This window comes from Miscanthus floridulus, chromosome 16 (assembly GCF_019320115.1).
Source record: "Miscanthus floridulus cultivar M001 chromosome 16, ASM1932011v1, whole genome shotgun sequence".
In the NCBI taxonomy this organism is placed as follows: Eukaryota; Viridiplantae; Streptophyta; class Magnoliopsida; order Poales; family Poaceae; genus Miscanthus; species Miscanthus floridulus.
In genome coordinates, this window is record NC_089595.1 from 103,688,859 (window position 1) to 103,711,494 (window position 22,636).

The 22,636-nt window shown below is 40.8% G+C and overlaps 2 protein-coding genes and 1 long non-coding RNA gene across 5 annotated transcripts; 2 read left to right on the forward strand and 1 right to left on the reverse strand.

Moving 5' to 3' along the window:
- Nucleotides 1-1,260: 1,260 nt before the first annotated feature.
- Nucleotides 1,261-8,306, reverse strand: LOC136513991 (uncharacterized). Its single transcript, XR_010773490.1, has 4 exons — nucleotides 8,157-8,306; nucleotides 5,973-6,159; nucleotides 2,527-2,694; nucleotides 1,261-1,443 (listed from the first exon to the last, which is right to left on the reverse strand). It is a non-coding gene; the product is annotated as an uncharacterized lncRNA (long non-coding RNA).
- A 300-nt stretch (nucleotides 8,307-8,606) lies between these two features.
- Nucleotides 8,607-11,480, forward strand: LOC136513990 (leucine-rich repeat extensin-like protein 5). The gene is made up of 4 exons (XM_066507970.1): nucleotides 8,607-8,993; nucleotides 9,076-9,156; nucleotides 10,874-11,047; nucleotides 11,185-11,480. Exons 1-4 carry the CDS (start codon nucleotides 8,634-8,636, stop codon nucleotides 11,278-11,280), a joined length of 711 nt encoding a protein of 236 aa, XP_066364067.1. The 5' UTR covers nucleotides 8,607-8,633; the 3' UTR covers nucleotides 11,281-11,480.
- A 2,273-nt stretch (nucleotides 11,481-13,753) lies between these two features.
- On the forward strand, nucleotides 13,754-20,901 carry LOC136514353 (probable magnesium transporter NIPA4). Of its 3 annotated transcripts, XM_066508327.1 has the most exons (9): nucleotides 13,762-14,263; nucleotides 14,402-14,458; nucleotides 14,549-14,639; nucleotides 14,738-14,898; nucleotides 15,006-15,133; nucleotides 15,240-15,377; nucleotides 19,395-19,487; nucleotides 20,160-20,280; nucleotides 20,369-20,901. In XM_066508327.1, the coding sequence occupies exons 1-9, from the start codon at nucleotides 14,098-14,100 to the stop codon at nucleotides 20,488-20,490; spliced, it is 1,077 nt and encodes a 358-aa protein (XP_066364424.1). In that variant the 5' UTR covers nucleotides 13,762-14,097; the 3' UTR covers nucleotides 20,491-20,901. The 3 variants fall into 3 exon arrangements, with proteins under 3 accessions (XP_066364425.1, XP_066364426.1, XP_066364424.1); XM_066508328.1 differs by lacking the exons at nucleotides 20,160-20,280; nucleotides 20,369-20,901 and adding an exon at nucleotides 19,893-20,153 and having other exon boundaries at nucleotides 13,754-14,263; nucleotides 19,395-19,439; XM_066508329.1 differs by lacking the exon at nucleotides 19,395-19,487 and having other exon boundaries at nucleotides 13,761-14,263.
- Nucleotides 20,902-22,636: the final 1,735 nt, after the last annotated feature.

Genomic DNA, 22,636 nt, shown 5'->3' on the forward strand with positions numbered 1-22,636 from the left:
CTCCAATGGCTTCCACTTCAGCTTCAACTCCATTTGCTACTTTAATTTTTCTTTCTCCTCTTTGCAGGGTCCTCCTCGTATGGAATCCCTGTAATGAATTTGCAACATGAATAGTTGCACCTGAGTCAATCCACCAAGTAGATTTTGCATAACTTAAATACAAGGACTCATCTATGAATTTAATAATGTCCCCACCTCTCTTCAAAAGGCTCTTCAGGAACTCTAGATAATTCTTCTGGTAATGTCTACACTTCTTGTACCATTTGCATTGATCCTTATCAACTTGGACATTATTGTTCTTTTGATGGTGATCGTTCTGAGGGGCTTTCCCTTATGGTTTGGCATTCTTGTTAAAGTTCTTCCTTTTATTGTCCTTTACATGGTTGACGGAGTCACCATGTGAGCTCTTAAGTCTCTCCTCTTCTTGCACACACATGGCAATGAGCTTCTCAATGTCCCATTTATCGGGCTGCATGTTGTAATTAACGATAAAGGTTTCATACTCCTTGGCAAAGAAGCAAAAACCAAATGAATTAGGAACTCATCTTTGAGCCCCAAATTCATTGGCTTGAGCTTGGATGTCGTGTTGCTCATCTTCAATATGTGCTCTCTTATCTCTCCACCAGAGTATTTCTCATTGAATAACTTCTTGATCAGAGTGCTGGCATAAGCCTTTGAAGAGCCAGTAAACTAACTCTCCACCTTTTTGAGATACTCAGTGGCGGTATCGCAATATAGGAATGATCCCCTTATTGCATCTGAAATAGTGGACTCAGCCACCATCAAACACTTGTGGTTCGAAATGTCCCACTTCTTACGATCAAGATCGTATTTCATTCTCACTTCTACATGATCTCGCTGCCGAGTAGTGAAATTAGCATCAGTTTCATTCTCTGCCCTCACCGAGTCCACTGGCTCAGTAGGACACGAAGAGGTAAGTGCTAGGTCATTCTCGGACAGAGCAAATGTCAATTCATACTTCTCTCGCCATATGCGATACTTGCCCCCCTCAAGAGGTGGAATGTGCGAGATGAACACAGAACTGCCTAATTTATACAAGATCAAGTACGATTGTCCCTGCTAACACGTTGACACGCGCATATTTTCACTTATATAAACTCAGTAGTCCACTGAATGTCACGAAGGACCTCGATAAATTAACATCACAACCAAGATCGTATGATTAAGCAAATACACATCACATACGTAGAGTTGTAGCGGAAATAATATTACAAATGGGTTCATAAATAATAGTACAAGTTTGGGTTTCAAAATCGATTAGTGAAAACAACATAGCTTTCAAATAATTACATTAATATAAGTTCCGAATACATTGCTAGCATAAGTGACATCCTCTAGCAAAAGCAAATAGATGAGAATAAATATAGAGTCACCGAGCCCACTAGCGGTTAGCCACCATCTTCAGCAAGCTAAGAACTTCACCTGCAATATGGTGGGATAAACCCTGAGTACTCGAATATACTCAGCTAGACTTACCCGTCATAAACCAGAAATAAAATGACTCCAAGGATCATACAAGGCTTTATAGGTGGAGCTATCTTGATAACATTTTACATAAAACGCAACTAATTCGGTTGTACAATTATACTTTGGTCATCAAGTTAATTATAGCTATTCATATCTAGATTAGCATCTAACCTGTGCCAAACATGTGGTATATATTTGATAGCATACAATAGTAACCACAGCCGGTGTAGTAATTCTATGTTTATCCGAACCATCACATTCCATAATACAATTACTATGATGTTGGGACTAGCCAAGTTTCTCACTGTCCGGGAGAGACGGCGATTCAAATCGATTTCAACCAGCTAGGAATTTATTCCTAACACAAACCTAGGTCTACTAGCCATGGTAGCCTTAGGTCACCTTTGGTACAACTCAGATCCACATTTCGTGGGTTCGCCCAGTGCCGCACAATCAGGGACGACCAGCTGCCAGGACGATCAGGACTACCCTGCCCTTAGGCTTACATATGGCTCCCTACACATCCTTACTACCATCCAGAGTACGCACTCTAATAGAGCGGGGCCCGGCCTGAGTTGAGCTACCCGGCTTCACGGTCGGAACGAGTTATCTAAGTGATAGGCATGCGTTCAATCTTATCAAAAAGCACCAACAACGGTATGGTCCTTAATCGATACAGATGAGGATAAATCCACACCCAAGACCTTCATGTCTTATTGCTTCTCTATCGACATCTCGCTCGATCTCCATTCATTATAAACATATGGTTATTTCCATGATAGCAAATATAGCCAACCATGCTTTGGTATCCACCTATATCTCGTAGGTGATAGGAAATCACCCAACTTCTACCGGTCTAAGCATCACTAAGCATACATTCAATCCTAGACCTACATAGGGTTCAAGGTATATTTCTGGACAAGGAAATTATATGCATCAAGTGGTTCCAATCAACTCTTATAACCTAATGCATCAAACATAAAGGACTCAAGTGATATTTGTAAAAACATAGGAGGCTTAGAATGCTCTGGGGCTTGCCTGTGATCCAACACTAGGTTAGTATTTGTTAGACGACACTCGCTTGGTGAGCATCTCCTGTTCAGGCATGTACTCTAGGGGTCCTTCCATCTTCAGGATAGGTCCACCATACACCGTCTTCAGGTTTAGCTCCAACATCCCAACCTTCACGTGGTTCATCTAGCATACCTAGATGAGATACAAGATGCAAGTGCATAAATATGAAGAATGGTAATATGAGATGCATCACATAATAGCATTCAAGGCAACCTAAGATCATGCAAGACATAGGCACCTAGAGTTATTTAACTAAACATCACACAACCTATTATAGAGGGATAGCAAGCTTACTAGGCATGGCACACAAGTGAACTTAAGTTTAGATATTGCACCCATGCATCGATCAAGAACTAACCAACCTGTTTAGCCAAAACAAGAGCAAGCTAAAGCAATCACCTAGCACATGTATAGAAATCTAAACAGCAGCTCAGCGGTCACTTATTTTAACTATAACTAGAGGCATAAGCATCCAACAAGGGTTACCCTAGACTTTATGGAAAGCTAATGAAATTGCCTACAACATTGTTATTATCACCAAAAGCTTATTCCAAAGCTAACCAGGTCAAACATGCCAATATTTTAGATCTACACAGAATTAGGACAGAAAAGTAGTAGTACTTTCAAAAATATATAACTGAAGTTATAGACATCAAACAAGAATGAACCTTACCTTTATAGAAATATTATTAAATTATCCAAAACATGTTTATTATCATCACAAGGTGATTCCATAATTAACAAGGTCAATCAAGCACAATTGAGCACCTCTGTCCAGACTTGGATAGATTCTGCCATGAAATTTCTCAAGCTTATAACTAGAGATCTACAACACAAAAATGGGTGATCTAAGATAATTTGGAAAGCTTAAGGAAAGCACTATAACTCTTATATTATCACTAAGACATGATTTCATACTTAACTAGGTCAAACAACACAATCATTCAGATCTATACAGACAGCATGCAAAACCTGACAATGAATTTGTCAAATCTATAGCTCCTAAATTATCAGGCCTATGGTCATGAAAATTTAACACAACCTATATTATGAAGTTACCTACAAATTTCTTAATCTCATCATAAGATTATTCTATAGTTAACAAGGTCAATTAATCCAATAAATGCATCTCTATCCAAAACATAGACAGAATCTGATATGCCACTTTAAACAACTATAACTAGAGTTCTACATGTCCAATAAATATGATTCTAGACTTTTTAGAAATCTTAGCAAATTCTAAACAACTTTGTTATAAACACCTAGAGCTAATTCTACAACTAAAAAGGCCCCACAGTACCAACAAGGTAACCCTATCTGGGTTTGGGCAGAAACAGACACAGAGATTTAAGCAACTATAACTAAAGATCTACTTAACCAAAAAATATGCTATTTAGCTTTTTGAAAAGACTAAGAAAAGTACTACAACCCATGTATTGTCATCAAGTTATGATTCATAACTTAACCGAGCCAATTAATTCAAACATGCAGGCCTATTTAGAATAGGAGCAAGGTAACATGGGGCATTTGTTATTTTTATAGCTCTTAAACTATCAAGCCTAAACTCCTAAAAATTTTATCAGACATCAACCATCACCTGATTAGCACTCCATAAAAATTTCACATTTATTTGAGCAGAACAACTATAGTTATGAAAAAGACAAGTACAACTAGTATTCAAAACATAACCTTCATAAATCTATTTTTACAGCAAAATCTTTAAAACTAAAGCATGCCATATTATAGATCTAGTGCATAGATAATTTCACAAGGATTCCAAAAGGTCAACATTTGTTATTTTCTGATTTTCTAGGATTTATTATGTATTTTCAAAGTTTCAGCCAAAATAAAAGCATAAAGGAAAAATGACTTTGCATTGGAGATCGTGAGCTTCTCACTAATACTAACCCCCGCAAATGGGTCCTTCTCGACACTATTCAACTGAGTCATAGGATTCACAGCTAGACCCAACAAAAGCTTCTATTCGCATTATGGCCCTTCTCTCCTTCTTCCACGAGTCAGAGCAGAGGACGCGCTCGGGCGACTCGCCACCGGCCGGTGGAGCTCCGAAGGCGGTGACTTGATGGCCGGAGAGGCGCGCGGGGGCGACGACAGCCGCACCTATGCCTAGCTTCGCTCAGGCAGCGGCAGCCCATAGCCATCCTGGCCACGCGTGCCAACGGCGGTGCATCCGGCGCCTCATTGATTAGAGAAAGGCATGGGGCTGGCTTGGGTGCTCAGATGGCTGGGGGTGCAGAGCAGCGAGGTGGAAGTGGCTCTACCATGGATGACATGGCGAGCGAGAGACAGAGAGACAGAGCGAGAGGGAGGGGGAGAATGGAGAGCACAAGGAGAAGGGCTCGGGCTTGGCCTCCCCAAAACAACGAGCGTGGGTGAGGTGGTGAGCATGCACAAGCGAGGTATCGAGCGAGGCGAGCCGAGGGAGCCACACAGCATCGAAACCCATGCGCGGTCAGCCATTGCTGCTGCTTCTGCTGATTAAGAAAGAAAAAATCTAATACCATCTCAAATATACCACTGAAGCCTCTTTTTCTTCCTTCCTTATTTCCCGATTAGGCTGGCGTTTGATCACGGAGCAAGAGGCAAAGTTGTAGATCTTTGCGAGGTGAACAATATTGCTTTAAGGATCAAGATCTAACTCGGACTGTATTGGAAGATACAGAGCTTCAAAGGAGGGCAGCCCAAAACTGAATTCTGCATTTCAGTTTTAGACCGACTGAAACTGCATAATTCTCCCCTCTCTACTCCCTAATCCAGCCAGTTTCAGCAAAAACATCAGTAATACAAGTTGTAGATATAAGGAAGTACTACAACTTCTATTAAAGGTTCATGAACTGGTTCGGCCTGGTTTGGGAGATACAGAGCTCCAAATAAGCTAACCTGAAACTAAAATTTCAGTTCCTGGACTTGGTAAAATTTTGAGTACTGAAAACAGCTGCAAATTCCAAGTTTGAGCTTCGGTTTAGCTTGCTTACAAGCTGATATAGCTCTTGGTCTAAAAACAAAGTTTGTTCTACTCTACTAAAACTTCAACTTTGATTTAAGGTGCAACTCCATGCAAGCACTGTAAGCGATTGGTCAACACAGGTCAAAATAGCATCACGATAAAGCTTAAATTAGAGTTTTTGACCGATTGAGACATTTTCTTGACCTTAGCTCAACACGAACCCTTCATGATTTTTGTTGTAGAGTTCATTTAGAGTCATTTGGGTAAGGTAGCAAGGTTTGGTTGATGACCTATAATTCCATTCACTTAGTAGTGCAATTCAAGCAAGAATGTAACTCATCATTTCATGTGACTTTGATTCTAAACTTCATGAAACTTTTCCACTGGTCTAGATGAATGCATGTTGATGTAATATACATGAAATAAGCATGTTTAACCTTACTCTTGCATAATCTTAACATGGATCCACATGTAAGCAAAGGTGCATTGTCCAAGTTTAAGTTGGAGCTCACTCTTGTAGATTTGATCTTTCATCTTCATCACCACTTAACATGTTATGTTTGAGTTCGAATTCATTGCTTAACTGGTGACAAACACCTAGGGTGTTACAAACGCCATAGGGTTGAGTCCTGAAAACAACGTCAGAGACAGTGAGAAAACATGACATAATAATTGCATGCCTTAATTTAACGTTGGTCAAAATTAAAACATACAACATTCTTCTACATTAATTATACATCACCGTTGGACAGAAATAGAATTAATGCATCAAATCTCATGGACAAAATTATAATATTCCTATTATCAACCTTGGTCAAAAAATAGCAATATCATAAATTAACTTAAATAAATATAACTACTCCTCCAATTTAAATTTTCTTGTTGGTTCCTATTGAAATCAGAGGATAAACATAATAATAATTTACTGAACAAAAAATAATTGTTCTTCAAATTAAATCCTTCCATTGGTTCGAATTTAATTAGAAGATAATAAGCATTAACTTCGCAGCGGAAACATGAAAGATAATCTTAAAATTAATATTATCAGAAGCATTTCTTTGTGCTTGACTACTCTCTGAATAAATTCTTGTGAGGGTTCAAATTTAAACCGAGATATTAACTCAAAACTTAATGAAATTCATCAAAAGAATGCTTCTGAAAAAGGATAAAACTTAAAATCGGTGTTTACTGTTCATTTGTCCTGGCCTGAGGAACATAGCTCGCGGCCCATTCCGTAATTGCAGTGCGCGGCCCAGCGAAAACACGGTGGCCCAGTAGCGAAACTCGGTCCAGCGGCCTGCTTCGCGTGGCGTGCGCGCCCGCTCCCCCGTGCCTAGGCCGCAACCTGGACCTGGGCCAGGAATATCTTCGCCCGCCTGGGCCTAAAGCAGGCCCGAGCGCTGTTAGCCGTCGGATCCGATCCGACGGTTCTCCGTGCGCTTCGGCGGAACAAAAACCCCTCCCCGGTCGCTCCTCCCGCCCGAACACTAGAGCATTTGCTTTCTCCCTCCCCTTTTCCTTCTCAGCGCCGCACCGAGTGAGGAGAGCATCAGCGGTGGTCGTCCATGGTGGCTGAAGGAGAGATAGCGGCGGCACCGCAGGCCCCCTTGTCGGCGCGCGCGTTCGGCCGAGGGTGAGCGCGCCGCCGTCGAGCGGCCTTGCGTCGGTGCCCTGAGTCTGATCCACTGCGGCGGCACTCTTTGCCCGACAGCGCGTGGCTCGGCTCGTTTTCCCGCACGGCGGCGGGGCTTTCTTCCCGCGCGACGGTGGTGCGACAGCGGTGGAGGAGCCCGTCGCTGGTTGCGTCCCTCACTAGATCGGATTGGGTTGTTGGATGGTGTGGCGGCTCACGGTGAACTACTCCTTTCGTTCCAAATTATATTTCACTTTAGATTTGTCTTAAGTCAAAATTTTCTAACTTTGATCAAGTTCATAGAAAAATACATCGACATATATAATATCAAATTAGTTTCATTAAATTCTCATGCAATGTATTTTGATCGTGCATTTATTTAAACTTGCAGATGATATCTAGAAACTTAGGTCGAAGTAAGAGAAGTTTGACTTAAGACAGCCAAAGTGAACTATAATTTGGAATGAAAGGAGTAGTTGTTTACCTGAGAAAACCTTGTATGAAGATAACTGTGTTTTATGTACTAATGTTAGCCAGCAAGTTCTATTAACGTTAAAGTCACTACTTGTTCTACTTTGCTATTGTTCTCCAACTGTTTATTTAGAAATATTCTTGTTCTAAAACCTGTCTATACCATTGTTGTCCTGGCACAATATGTTTTCATGTCTAACAGCAAATCTGTTTACTTCTTTAACTGGGTTTGAACTTTTATATGCATTTCAATAATTAGAAACATATATGACTTTCTTTTTGCAGGCGCAAGTGGTCCTTGGAATGGTGAAAACACCAAAAACTGTATGTAAACTAACTTCTTGAACTTCTTTTAACATTAATATCTGGCCTGCTAATCAGCAATTGAATTTTACTGTTGCATGCCCTCTGTCGTACAGGCACAATCTTCAGACATGGTCCCACCCACAGCAGTGCCAACAGCACCTCCCTCAGTCAAAACTACTGCACCAGATCATGTCAACTTGCCTCCACCCCCATTACCTGCTAACCAGCGGAGTGTTGCTCTACTTTCTGCCCCGTTTCCTGTTGTCAACACCGCCGGCGACCCTTCGCCGGAGTCGATGAAGACCCCCTGAAATTGGTACACCACGAACTCACAAATACACACGCACACGAACACAGAGGATTTTGGTGCCGCGAACTACTTGCGACGTTTTCTGACGCTGTTGATATATGAACAAGAACGAGCGCACTTAGCGCCATGACGCTGCACTCACCATGACCTCCGACTGAACCGCGCCATCCCACGTCGAGAGCATGCCGAGTACCTCCACTACCACCGGAAAGTAAGGACAGCCACCGCACGAACGCAGCATGCGTCTGGCTAAAACTAGACGAGCTCAACTTGGCTAAGGTCAAGCACACCTTATTCTAAATATAGCCGAGAACAAATAAATGAGCTGAGCTAAGCTAGGATTATCAACATTTCCATCTGGCTTGTCTAATGTGGGATCGACCATGGACATTCCTACTATTTCAGCAAACCCGCCACAACCAACACAAGCAAAAGGCTACCCTATCCATCAGATGCCTTCATCAGCTCCTCAGCCATCTCAACATCCAAATATGGCCCTGCCTCATGCTCCTCCACAGTATTCCAATCTTCCATCACATATACCTATAGTTCATAGTCAGCCACAGCAACCTTTGCAAAGTCCTGCAATATATAATCAACAGTTGCAACCACCTTTGCCCCAAATGTCTAGGCCACTATCTATGCAATCCTTTGCTCATCAGATGCATCCACAAGTACCAAATTCATTTGGGTTGACTCATGCAAATGCTCCGCAGCACATGTTACAACAACCGATGTTTCATGTAAGATTCTATGCTGAATCCATATGATCCTGATAACTAGATACCATGCTCATACTGATAGATGATGTTTGGAATTTCACAGCCAGGTGCGAATCCTCAAACTAATTTCCTTCCTGGCCAACCACCATTGCCTAGCCAGCCACCACCACAGCAGCTGTATCAGGTACAATTTGTTGTCTTCTGAAATATATCATTATGTTGCATTGGAGTTGCTGCATTTACCTTTCCAAAGAAGTTAATATGAGTATCTTCCCAATTGCATTTGTGTTTGATGAAGATTCAAGATTGTTAGGAAAAGTTACATTTAGGAAGTGCAATAAAGTGATTACATTCTTTATTGTTATCATCACAAGAGTTCTTGGTTTAGAAGAACCATGGCCAAGTTTCATGTTGGGTCCGAAGTTCTAACATATTTGTCTAGTTATATGTGCTGACCATTTTTAAATTCTCAGTATTTAGTAGCATATGCTCGAAATGTTGTTCAGATTTTTTTTTTTACCTAATCAAATTGGCATCCATTTTGACCTGTAGAGCGCTTCTTGTTATGAAAATGGGCTACATATTTTCTTAGCTAGGTTCTACTGACGTTTCCTTGTTCTAAGTATCATCTGGCTTTTCTTCCCTGATTATTGGTGCATATAAAGTTCAAGTTTTGCCATTGTTCTTAGGCCCATGGCACTACTCTATTCCTAAGGAAATAAATACAACAAACTTAAACTGTACAATCTCAACTTTTATACGATTGGTCCTTTTCATGTTTTGACAACTTCCAATCATGATAATGCACCATAGTTCTTGTGCATGAAAAATACCACAAGTACATGAAAAATTCTTTAAAAAAAACTAGCAAATTTCACAAAACACAGGTACTTTTGCTTCTTGTACTCATCTAGATGCAAAACGAAGATAAGCTCTCTTGGCTTCTCCTCATTAATGAATGGAACTTGTGATGTACTGATATTGACGGTAGAAGCCTTAGTAAAATAAAGATGGACGGGGATTTCCTTTTCCATTTAAAGTTGGTTGACCTGATTGTTTCTCTTGGGTGATCTCAATTTGATCACATGTTCTGCATTAAGAAAAAGGGCAAGGGTTGGATTCTTGGCGAGCATAGTGTTGATAGAAAGGCATGAGCAGGTTTTACTAGAATGTAGCTAAGTATCAAAACATTAACATTGCAAACTTGTATGTGATGATGAAGAATGGTGATGAAAGCACCAGTATAATGTCAAGGTCTCAAGGTGCAGGGGGAGGGCCAAATAACAGAAGAACTGTAGTTTTGCCCCCCTGTGTTGCACCGAGATAGGTGAAGGAGCAAAAACTATGGTTTTGTGTCATATACTCATAAGCTGTTGTGTTGCAATGTCACCTGTACATGTGTCTCTGTGTTGCTCAAATAAATCTGGTTGTCTGCTTCCCATCTTTCTGAAGGAATGTACATACACACTTGTCAATTCTTCAATGCTTGTGAAATAAATGTTCTTCCAGTCTCCTTTTCATTGTCCTAAGAAATAAAGGTTCTGAAACAAATGCTAGATTGCTAGATATCTGTTTACTTTCTTGGTTGTTTAGTCACCACTATAGTATCATCTAAGATGTTTAGAAATTTTGTGGCTGGTATATAGAACTGAGATCACTGTTCTTGGAAGATGTCAACCATTTGTGCACACATATCTCCCCGAACATGGCGTTTCATGTTTTCTTTCAAAAAAGGGAAAAGGAGAAAAGTTCAACAAGCTTCAATTACATATGGTCCAAATGAAGCACATGCAACTTATTGCAAAGATAGTCTTGCTGTTGTACTCTGAGTAGTTCAGTCTTTCATGTGATTTGGTGACCATGGCTCAGTGCATAACCCTTGTAATCTATCTGCTCAGCAGGCTAGTTCACACTATAATACACAAAGTACGACTCCAATGGGAGTTGATAGGTCAGCTCCCTGGGGACGGCCCCCAGAAGCTCCCATTTCTGGCTCTCATTTCCCTGGACAATTACCTGGGTTGCCCGGACAAATGGCCCAAGGAATTGGTGGTATCCAGGCAGGCCAAGCACCTGTAAGTGTCTTCTGTTAGTATTTGGGAACAACAATTGTCTGTATTTCCTCGTTAAAAAAGCAATTGTCTGTATTACCATTACCTTCCTATGTTTTCTCCTGTTAGTGTACTTAACTCTGGTTATATTGCTCGGGCAGCTGACACCTGAGATGGAAAAGATGCTAGTCCAGCAAGTCCTGGGCATGCTAGTCCAGCGAGTCCTGGGCATGTCCGCTGAGCTGATCTTGAGTTGACTGGGTAGAAAAGTTTCAGTTCACTGCAGCAGAGATCCCGACTGTGGGTGCCTGTTCGTTTTAGCCTTTTGTATCACCTGATTGACATCCCGACTAGCCTGCAGCCTATCTTGGAGATGCGATCGTAGAATGCTAGCCATTGTCGTCATTTATAGAAATGCTTGGGCAATGTGTTTTCCTATCGACTCACAGAACGGCATGTTTTGGTCCTGTTCCGCCGCTTCAATTTCAAGTCGTGTTAAACACTTACGATCCCCCCCCCCCCCCCCCCCCCCTAGCTCCGTACCAACTACTCCGATGCACGGAGACGAACCTTGGTAAACTGATTGTTGAATTACCGAAAGAACGCAATTCTAGGTCTGATTTAAACCATCTTAAATTCAGAGTTAATATTTATGACTCTGAATAAGTATATTATTAAATCACTTCTCCTATATTTTAGGAAGTTTAATTTTGTTATTGTCTAGACAACCGTTAATTCTGTTAGAGCATCTCCGAGAGTTTCTAAAACCCACTCCCAATCAAGATTTTTTTAGCAAGATTAAAAAAAAATGTTCTCCAACAACTCCCTATAAAAAAAACTCCCAATCTTTATGCACTTAGAAAAAATCGATCTAACCGTGCGGAAATATACACATGCATATTGACGTGGCATAATCTGGAGTTGGAAGGATATGGAAAGGATAAAGAGTAGGACAGAGTTATTAATGTAAATATTCAAGAAAGAAAATACAAAAGTTGTTGTGGTAATTTAGAAATAGTTTATGATTTTGTCTTCTATATTTTAGGAGCGAGCTTTTGGAAATTGTTCGAGGAACCCAACAAATATGCTCCTAATTTTTTTAGCCACTTCTAAAACTCATTAATCTATCAACTATTTTTCTTGAGTACTATTGGAGATGCTCTTATTATTTGACTATAGAGAAAAATGTAAATTATCTCTTGTGAGTCGTCCTTTTAACTATACTAGTTGGTTGTTTATGATCTGTGCTAGTTAGTTGTTTAAGACCATCGTCTGAAAATTTAGGCACACAAAATATATAGCAAATCTTTATTCAAATATATTTCATTTATGTTGATACTTATTATGATAAATATTGATGTATTTTTAATATAAACTAGTAATTTTGTTGTTGCTACAAGTTAAGAAAAAATCCATGTAAGATACTTCATACCCTTCTATCCCGACGAGATGTTTCTTTATTTATTACTATTGGTCTCTCGATAGCGGTCATAACTACTTTTTGTATCCCAAAATATTTGTTGTTTTAGGATTTTTAGAATAAATTAGTGGTCAATGTAAATTGCCTTGTACTTATTCTTATCGAAGGTGATCCATGTTGATTAAGGATTAAGACGCTAAAAGAAATACATAGAGGCAGGCCACAACTCCAAGTTGATATAGCCCAACTTAGTGTCCAATAGCTAAAACATCAATTTTTGTAGGACGGATGGAGTATATTTACTAATATCTTTGTTACTCTTTTGGATATTGTCTTCTTTTAGCTAATCTTAGTGTCCATGTTTGTGTTATGATCGCTATTCTAGGGGTCGTTTGGATGGTTTGCCTAGCCTGGCCTCGCTCGTGGCGCAAGAAACGAGGAGCTCGCCCCCGATCGGCACTGTGGCATTGCTGGCACGAAAACCGAAACAGCTAGCAAAGCAACCAAACACATTCACTGCCCTACTATCCTCACTCGGCAAGGCTGGACCTGCTCCGGCAAAAGAACCAAACGCGCCCTTAAAATGCGAACAAACCTAAGATGGCTGCTTTAGCACTATGTTAGATGATTAGTTAGTTAATTAATTAATATACAAGGACTTTCGATATAGGACTCGTTCGGCCGGTATGCTATTTGGCTTGTTCGGCTTCTTTTTCAGCTAGAATAATATTTTTCTCTCACAATATTTCAGCCAGAACAGTATTTTTCAGCCAGTTTCAGCCAAGTTTCAGAACAGCGAACGGACCCTAGAGTGACATGAACTATTGGGTTTCGAAGAAATCCTGTCTTTCTTCCTTACTAGCTAAAAGACTATTGTATGCATCTACAGCAACGTTCAATTATTGTAAGTAGCTACAGCGTTTTCTTCTTTTATATGTAGGCATTTCTACAATGCCCTTATTTTTTTCCGGGCTGCTTTACCCACGAAGGATTTTTCTGCTCTTTAAGGAGTTTTTATTTATTTATTTAGGTTGTTATAAGAATAGCAGTGTCGGGGGAATGTGTTTACTCGTTCTGCTTTCGGTCGTCTATTCGTTTATTAGTTTAGTCATCAGAGACCGACTGCAATTGCAAGCTTCAAAGCCTTCTTCATTAAGCAATACACGGTTAGATTATCCAGGCAGGAACCAGCTGTGACAAGTGGCCAGTGGGTCCCACGCGTCAGCCCCCACAAATCACCCATCAGCCCAGCCACGCGGGCACACACTCTCAGCGTGTTTTGTTTTGTTTTGTCTCGTCGACCGAGAGACCGACCCGGCCGTCGTCCTCCGTCCTCCCTGGCGGGCCTGGCCGCCTTCCTCCCCGTCTCGGGCGTCTCGCCCTTTTCCTCTACAGCTTCCTCTGCCCAATCAGCTCTGCTCGTCCTCTCCCCTCCTCTCCCTCCCTCCCGTGAACCACCAAAATCCCTCGCCAAACAGTGATAAAGCCGCATTCCGCGTCGGGTTGGGTGGTTGATAAGCCGAAAACCGGAGGGAGAAGCAGCAATCGAGTGCTGCGCTGGTTCGTCCGAACCAATCCCGCCGGGAATCCGGGTCGTTCGACCGCGACTGAGGAGGCGTCTGGGCTCTGGAGGAGCGGTCGTCGGTGAGGAGGGATGGGCGGCGGCGGCGGAGGAGGAGGAGCCTCCGGGCCGGAGCTGTCGACGGACAACATGAAGGGGATAGTCCTGGCGCTGCTCTCCAGCGGCTTCATCGGCGCCAGCTTCATCATCAAGAAGAAGGGTCTCCGTCGGGCCGCCGCCGCGACCGGCGTCCGTGCAGGTCGCCCCCCCTCCTGTCCCTCTCGTACTATTGACCGTGGTACCTGGAGCAGGCCGGTTTTCTGGTCAAAAGATATGTCGACTTTGGTCGGTTTGGAATGTTTTCTGAATTCTGATGAAGTGATGATGGCATGTGCAGGTGTCGGCGGGTACTCGTACCTCATGGAGCCCCTGTGGTGGGTCGGCATGATCACTAGTAAGGTTTCCTCGTGCAACTCCAGTAGAGAATTGGGCATGATGCTTAGAGACTAATAGGCGTTTCTGAGCGAAGGTTCCCCTCTTTCAGTGATTGTAGGTGAGATTGCCAATTTCGTGGCATATGCTTTCGCCCCCGCTGTGCTGGTTACTCCCCTTGGAGCGCTCAGCATAATTGTTAGGTCAGCTAGCTCAGAGACTTTCTCCTTGCAATTTGGCAGTTGGATTCATCTTTGTAGTCAAACTAGAATTTGACGTTGATGGTGTCTTCACCCTTCAGTGCAGTGCTGGCTCATTTCATTCTGAATGAGAGGTTGCATGCCCTCGGGGTGCTCGGCTGCGTGATGTGCATTGCAGGGTCTGTGGTCATCGTCATCCACGCTCCACAGGAGCAGGAGATTACTTCGGTTAGGGAAATATGGAACATGGCGACACAACCTGGTAAGGACTATCATCGGTGTGATTCCGTCTTGTACAATTGCTAGCTCTTGATTTGTAGGAAATGAGATATTGTGGCTGATAAGATATATTGGTACTTTCTCTTGCAGCTTTCTTGCTATATGTTGCGTCAGTTATTGTGATTGTTTTTGTCCTGGTGTTCTATTTCTCCCCTCTCTATGGGCAGTCCAATGTGTTGATCTACACTGCCATTTGCTCTTTGATGGGCTCTCTTTCGGTAATGTAACTTCTGCCAGCAGTTCGTATGTTCTCTAAATGTTTAGTTGATTATATTCTAATATATTCTTGCTAGGTAATGTGCTAACTTTTTTCTCATTATCCAGGTTATGAGTGTTAAGGCTCTTGGTACATCATTAAAGCTCACTTTCGAGGGAACAAACCAACTAATATATCCAGAGACTTGGTTCTTTATGCTTGTTGTGGCTACTTGTGTGCTGACTCAGATGAATTATCTGAACAAGGTTTGTTCAACTTGTTACATGTTGCTTTGCTTTCATTCAGTAACTGTAGTTCTATGACATAACTATCTACATTCTAGCTGCGAAAATGGTATGTTGATAGAGAAGAACTATCTGAATGCAGTTTGGAAGTTGAACCTTTGCAAATGCATTAGCAAAAATAGGTGTTGTGTTTGTAAGTCGTGTAACCTTTAAAGGATTCAAAAGGAAAGTTAATAAGAAAGTTAGTTGGGAATAGTTTAAGACCAAATGACTATAAGAAATATATGGACATCGATCAAATTAGTGAGAATTAAGAACGGAATGGAACATAAGAATTTCCATGTAGACGTGATCTTATTGTTTGTTTTTTTACCTGAGACTAGCACATGCCCGTGCGTTGCTACGGGAGCTTAAAATTTTCATCGCAATAAGAGTATAAAAAAATAGTTGGTCAAAAACTATTTTTTTTTAACTCAGATTAACAATACTATACTAAATTCAAATTAATAAGCATCAATTTTAGTAATAGTGTCAAAACAAGTGCATGATAGACAAGTTCTCCATAACCATCTCTTTCATAGTTTTTTTTTCCATTATGCGACTATGATATTCTTGTACAGATACAGGAATCATAAAACTGCTGTGAACTTTGTGATTGACCTATTGGCATAGATGAGAACAAAGTTCTTCTGTAGTGTTTGGCCATCCTGTGAAGAAGACATAGTTATGTAATAATTGGTTTTTGCTCGTACGTTGCAACGGGAATAAAAAAACCATTATTGCGATGATCGTTATGAGCTTAAAAATCCATGTTCTCATATATTTCCCACTTATAACACATATATAAAACAATGACTTGTGTTCATCTTGGTTCCAAATCAAGCACAAGTAGTGTAGTTCATGAATCGCTTTCAATAATTTGTGTCACAAAACAATTCATTTATAATGACTCCTACATCCATTCCTTTATTTAGGAACAAAGAATAAAGATGGGGGTGATCTATTTTAGATTATATTATCACATAACCGAGCGTATGAGTGCATAGCCATTGTGCCGATACATAGTCTTGCAATTATTCAATGATCAATACTATAGCCACGAAGATAATCTTGAAAGCAATTTATGGTGCCCCATAGTACACAGGTTATCTCCAAAGCAATTCATGTTTTACCCCGTAGTTGTTTGTCTCTTCCTCTTGCTCTGAGGGCCATCCCTGAACCTGAACACTGTTACCTACATAATACACATGCAACTCCAGTTTTTATTTAATTCATTTGGCACATGAGCAATGAACCTTTGTGAATCGTGAGCAATAAAAAAGTGGCACAGATGCAAATGATCCATATGTAGAGCTTACCATAACTGCTTCTAAATTTAATCTAAAAGCTACGTAAAAACTAAAAAATCTACTTCCTTGCTTACCTGAGAGCCCTACAGAGCTCAGTGATGGTTGCTCACAACCACATCGCAAACAAATTAGATAGAATCCAGCAGGAAACTAATTTGCTCATGATCAGCATAGTGGATGATTCATATACAAAAGACCATAACCACTCTGTAATACCACCAAGGCTAGTTGAAAGTTGTCACCCACAGCAACATTGCTGTTACCTAGAGCAACATTGAAGATCTGCAGTCTAGTTTTTAGCAGTCAACAACACAGCAGCGAGCTCACAAGTCTCACACCAAAACTAAGATTTGTCATCAAAATAATGACAATTGACAAAGACGATCAACGGATATATTTTTTAGGAAAAGAAAATTGAGTCTCATGGAGCAAAGAACAAAAATAGAGACCATCACTAAGACACAACGGCACACTTCATCCATATACTGAATTGATCATACATAGTAAGTCGCAACCCTCTAGATCACAGCAATGTCACACATTAACATAGAGGTGGAAATTCAAATTATTCCTTGAAGGATCTCCATTCACCATTTTGCCACACTTTAGCACATAGGGGTCAATTGGTTTATGATTCCATGGATCAGCAACTATGTCTCAGAAACTAAACTCTAACCTAGGCCTCTCTGATTGATTGTGCTTTGATCAGGAGCAGTACTGGCTACAAGATACACTAATTTTCTTCATACCTATATTTGCAGACAGCACAATATTTTTTTTTTTATGAAACAACAGCACAATATCCACTAAACTTTCAGTTTCAGGCAGTTGTTTTTGCAGTGACAGAATATATGCATCAGATAGTGGGTCACCTCGAAATTTAAAACAATTTATGCAATTTTGTAAAGATGTACCCAACCTGACAGCTGTCATCCTTGCTACTGAAATCTTTATATAAATGAAATTAGAAGGATTAATCAGCTCACTCTGGCATTATTTAAATGAACTTAGTCAACTTACCAACTTTGATGTGCAACATTTGAGGCACACTATGAGATGCTGCTAGGCGAACAGTTTTTTTTTTATTGTGATAATATGCTTCTGCGTTCCTATCTATTATGATCTTTCAAAATAACCTACACTATAGCATGTAGATTCAAAATCGAAGAACTGTGTTAGAATCATTTTGTGTAGTAACTGTAAGCAGAAACTGCATTTTGTCAATTCTACTGAAGGTTACAGAAAAGGGGCTGAACTTGTCAGCTGCTCCCTTTGTATTGACCTTTTCTTTCTGAAAAACAAGATTGAGGCATCAAGCACGAGCTACATGATTTGTTACCTGAGCGGCGATGGTGGCCTTGGTAGTCTTGCTTGAACCGTCATTGCCGAGGTCAGCTTCTGCAGCAGACCAGCGCCACCGGAACTGTGATGACCACACGGCACACACTGCCTGCAACACCTCCAGTGGGCCACAACGTGGGCATGCCTCGCTGAGACGACCAAGGTCTGCGCCATCCACTGCCGACGCAGCTTGCCTCGTGATTTGGTTGGCATTTCAGAGATTCCTGCTCGGACAGATGGACTCAATCGCTTTCGCTGCAGCTGTCAGGCCGCCGGGCACATCCCGAGCTCCTGCGTGCGGCGGATGAACTGCGCCCTGACGTGGAGGCCTGTGAGCCCACCGTCATGGCTGCCCTGTGCGACTACGCCGAGGCTGGAGACGGACGCCAAGGCCTGTGAGCCCACCAATGTTTTCAGATCGTATTATCGAGGCTAGTCGTATGACCACCGATAAGTCGATAAGGGACGATTAGTCGTCGATAAGGGACGATTAGTCGGTCCTAATCGGTCTAATCGGCTAGTCGGACATTTAGTCGTCCTTGTGCCTAGATGGCCTGATCGACCATGTATATACTATATATATTATGATGTAAAGATATGTAAACATGGCAGAGGAGGCAGAGTGGTGGCTCATCTTGATGCTGCGGACGCCGGCGAGAGGCGCGGACGGAGCTGCAGACTAGAAGGTCGGAGGAGGAGGAGGTGGCGAGCTGGTTCAGGCCGTGGAGTGCCCTCTGCTCTACCACCCACTGTGCCTCGCGCTCGCCCTTGCCGCAGTCCTTGTTCGTGAACGTTGTCCGCGCGAGACAGGGGAGGAAACAACTAACTAGCAGAGATTAACTTCACGTTCAAGGGGTTCGGGGTTTTAAATGGTTGAGATCAAATTATGGTTAGGTTTGCATTGCTTGTTATGTTGACAAGTGTCATGTTCTATTCTCATCAAATCATTACTATGCATGCATTGGTAATTTTGTTACAGTTAGGACTGGAATGTGGAAATTTACTCAGCCAAAATATGTTGGAAAATAATAAAGTAAGATTAGGTGATCATATGCTAGCTTGTATGCTGTGGACCTATTTGAATATATTTGCATTGCATTCAAAACCCCATTTGCAGCCTTGTTTGTTAGTCCTAAATTTTTTTATCCAATTTGGGCAACCTCTTCTTATCCCTGTCCAGAAGATTGTCTAGTGCCATGTAATTTTGTAGACTTCTATGGTAGAATTAATTACGACATTTGCGGAACAATGCACTGAAATGCTTTACTTTTTATACTAGAGTTACCACAAACATTATGCTATTGGTTCATTTCAGTTTAATGTAGTAAGTAGTGCTTTTTTGCTGTAGGCACTTGACACGTTCAATACGGCAATTGTATCTCCAATATATTATGTAATGTTCACGACTCTCACAATACTTGCCAGTGTCATAATGTTCAAGGTAAATTTTGTTTTGCCCTTGGCTTATATATTTATTTCGGAAAAAGTCTACTTAACCCCCCACCTTTCATACTTGGTCTACTTCACCCCCCAAACTATGAAACCGTCTGTTTTACCCCCTGAACTTTCTAAAACCGTCTATTTTACCCCCTGGACGGTTTTCAGCGGCGGTTTTGCTACAGTAACATCGGGTCTGCTACAGCTTCAGGGGGTAAAATAGACGGTTTTAGAAAGTTCAGGGGGGGTAAAACAGACGGTTTCATAGTTGGGGCGGTGAAGTAGACCAAGTATGAAAGGTGGGGGGTTAAGTAGACTTTTTCCTATTTATTTCTTGAAGGGGAGCCTTGGCGCAGTGGTAAAGCTGCTGCCTTGACCATGAGGTCACGGGTTAAAGTCCTGGAAACAGCCACTTGCAGAAATGCAGGGAAAGGCTGCATACAAAGACCCAAGTGGTCGGACCCTTCCCCTGACCCTGCGCAAGCAGGAGCTACGTGCACTGGGCTGCCCTTATATATTTATTTCTTATTTCATTCTGCCATTTACTCCCTCATGCACCTTTTGGATCCTTTCGGATATTTTCATATTGTTGCATGTGTTTCTTATGCATTCCTCAGCTCTAGTATTATATGACAAAACATTAAACTGATGTCATACTGTTTAATTATTTGTGTAGGATTGGTCTGGTCAAAGCCCTGGAAGCATCATTTCTGAAATTTGTGGTTTGGTTGTGGTGTTGTCCGGTACCATTTTGTTGCATGTGACGAAGGATTATGAAAGGATCCCGCAATCAAGAAGTGTGTGGCCTTTACTCCTCTCTAATTGAAATAATCATATAGCTCTCATACGAATTTCCTTCATACCATCTCTTTTGCTACTATGTAGGTGTTTATGCACCATTATCTCCCTCCTTGACAACTAGATTAAATGGAGAATTGTTGAAGCACGTCGAGGATGAGAGGACTTCGGACGAAGAAAAAGCATTGAGAAGACAAGAGATGTACTAGCATTAGAATATCAAAGGAAAACTCTGATGGATTCTCCGGCAAGGGCTTGTATATGGTGATTTGTTGGTTTTTGTACATAACCGCGGATACCTGCAGCAATGTTTGCAAAGTTGAATCTGGCTGCCGAGTGATTGCAAATCTGCAGAGGTGGTGGAAGGCTGCACAGTTAAACCAAATAGAATCAAGTCGGGTGGATAGATTCTTGTCGAATTCCCGTCTCCTTTTTTGTAACTTCCTCAGTTTTGTCCACGGCATTTGTTTCATGTGTAGAGGTAGAGGGACCATGTGAACCGCGGAGACCGTATGCAACTGTGAATGCTGTACATTATTATTGTCCTAGTGAAGGTCATGCAAATTGGGAATGATATACATTATTATTGCCAGTGATGCTTCTGCAAAATTTTGATATCATGTCATCTTTGTCCTTTTATCTAGTACTGCCCAAGTATAGATCAGAGGTATCGGTGTATAGAAAAATCATACATAGATTTGCAATTCGCGTATAACAGCTCCTAGTCCTAGATCTGTAATAATTCTTAAAATAATAATAAATATACTTTTTTCTGCCAAACACCCGCTAGATTGAGGGCGCGTTTAGTTGGCAAAAAAAATTTGGTTTTGGCTACTGTAGCACTTTCGTTTGTATTTGACAGTTAGTGTCTAATTATAGACTAATTAAGTTCGAAAGTTTCGTCTCACGATTTCTCACCTAACTATGCAATTAGTTTTGTTTTTCGTCTACATTTATTATTCCATGTATATGCCGCAAGATTCAATGCGACACTTTAAGTAAAATTTTTGGAATCTAAACGGGGCGTGAACCGCTGGAGACGACGAGATCCAGCAGACGTCCCCGCAGCGGGGAGTGTATTGCTGACGCCCGCACGTCAACGACCAGCTCCACCACCTCTATTATTATACTGCTATATTATGCCTTTCCTCACTCCACGCCCTACTTAGGCCCTGTTTTGAACGCCTTTTTTTTTTTTTTTTTTTTGCTGTTGTGCATTTTTCTGTAAAATTGAGCTAATTTTTGTAAAATTCCTACGTGATTTTTATGAAATTTCTACATTCCAGACAGGCTTTTAATTTATGTAATACTCCTTCCATTTTAAATTATAGGCCACCTTTGGAACGTAGAAATTTCATAGAAATTTGTTCATTTTCAAGAAAAAAATGCATAAAACAGAAAATTTTCCTATAATCCAAAAAGGGTCTAAGACACTTTAGTTTTTCTAAATATATTACTTTTATTATGTTTTTAGACACAATAAATATCTAAATACATAGCAAAAGCTATGAATCTAGAAAAGTCAAATATCTTATAATTTAAAATCAAGGTAGTATGTACTATGCTACCTAACTTAGGTAACCAAGATAACAAAAACCATAATACGGTAAATTTAGCAGTATCCCCACATATTACTTTGATAAAATAAAAGAGCTTATTCAGAACTATTTTTCAGCCACGGAACATCGTTTTCTTCTCACAACATTTTAGCATAAGCATCGATATAAACCAAATTTCAGCATAAGCGAACACAAGAGATACTTGTCGCCCAAATATGACCACAAGAGAATAAAGATATAATTGATTCCTAAATTTAATTTATTACTTATTAGGAAATGTCAAACCTTGATTGTATCTAGGTTGTGTCATTCATAAGAGATGACAAACTGTACTCTTTTTTTTTTCAAATTATGTCATTTTTTTTTTACTTTTCTAGTTATATATAACTTTTTATTATGTGCCTAGATATAGCTTATATTTAGGTATGTAACAAAAGTCATATATGTACAAAAGAAAAAACGATTTGTGATTTAGGATGGAGGGAGTAACTAGCTTAAGTAATTCTAATATGAATTGCAACGGCAATTCTTACTCATTTAAATTGTGCATAAATGGCATAAAAATATACGTATCAAATTCATTTTTACAAAGTAACACATTACATTATGATAATATATGCATTGAGTGACTGACACGTGGGTTCACGGACGACACGTGGGGTCCACTGACAATGGTTTTCTAAAAGCCACAGCAGTTGAACCAAACGGCTTTCAGCTTTCTCATAGCCCACAACCTACAACAACTTTTCCACATCTCACACCCACAATAACTTTTTTCAAAAGTCACAGCTCAACC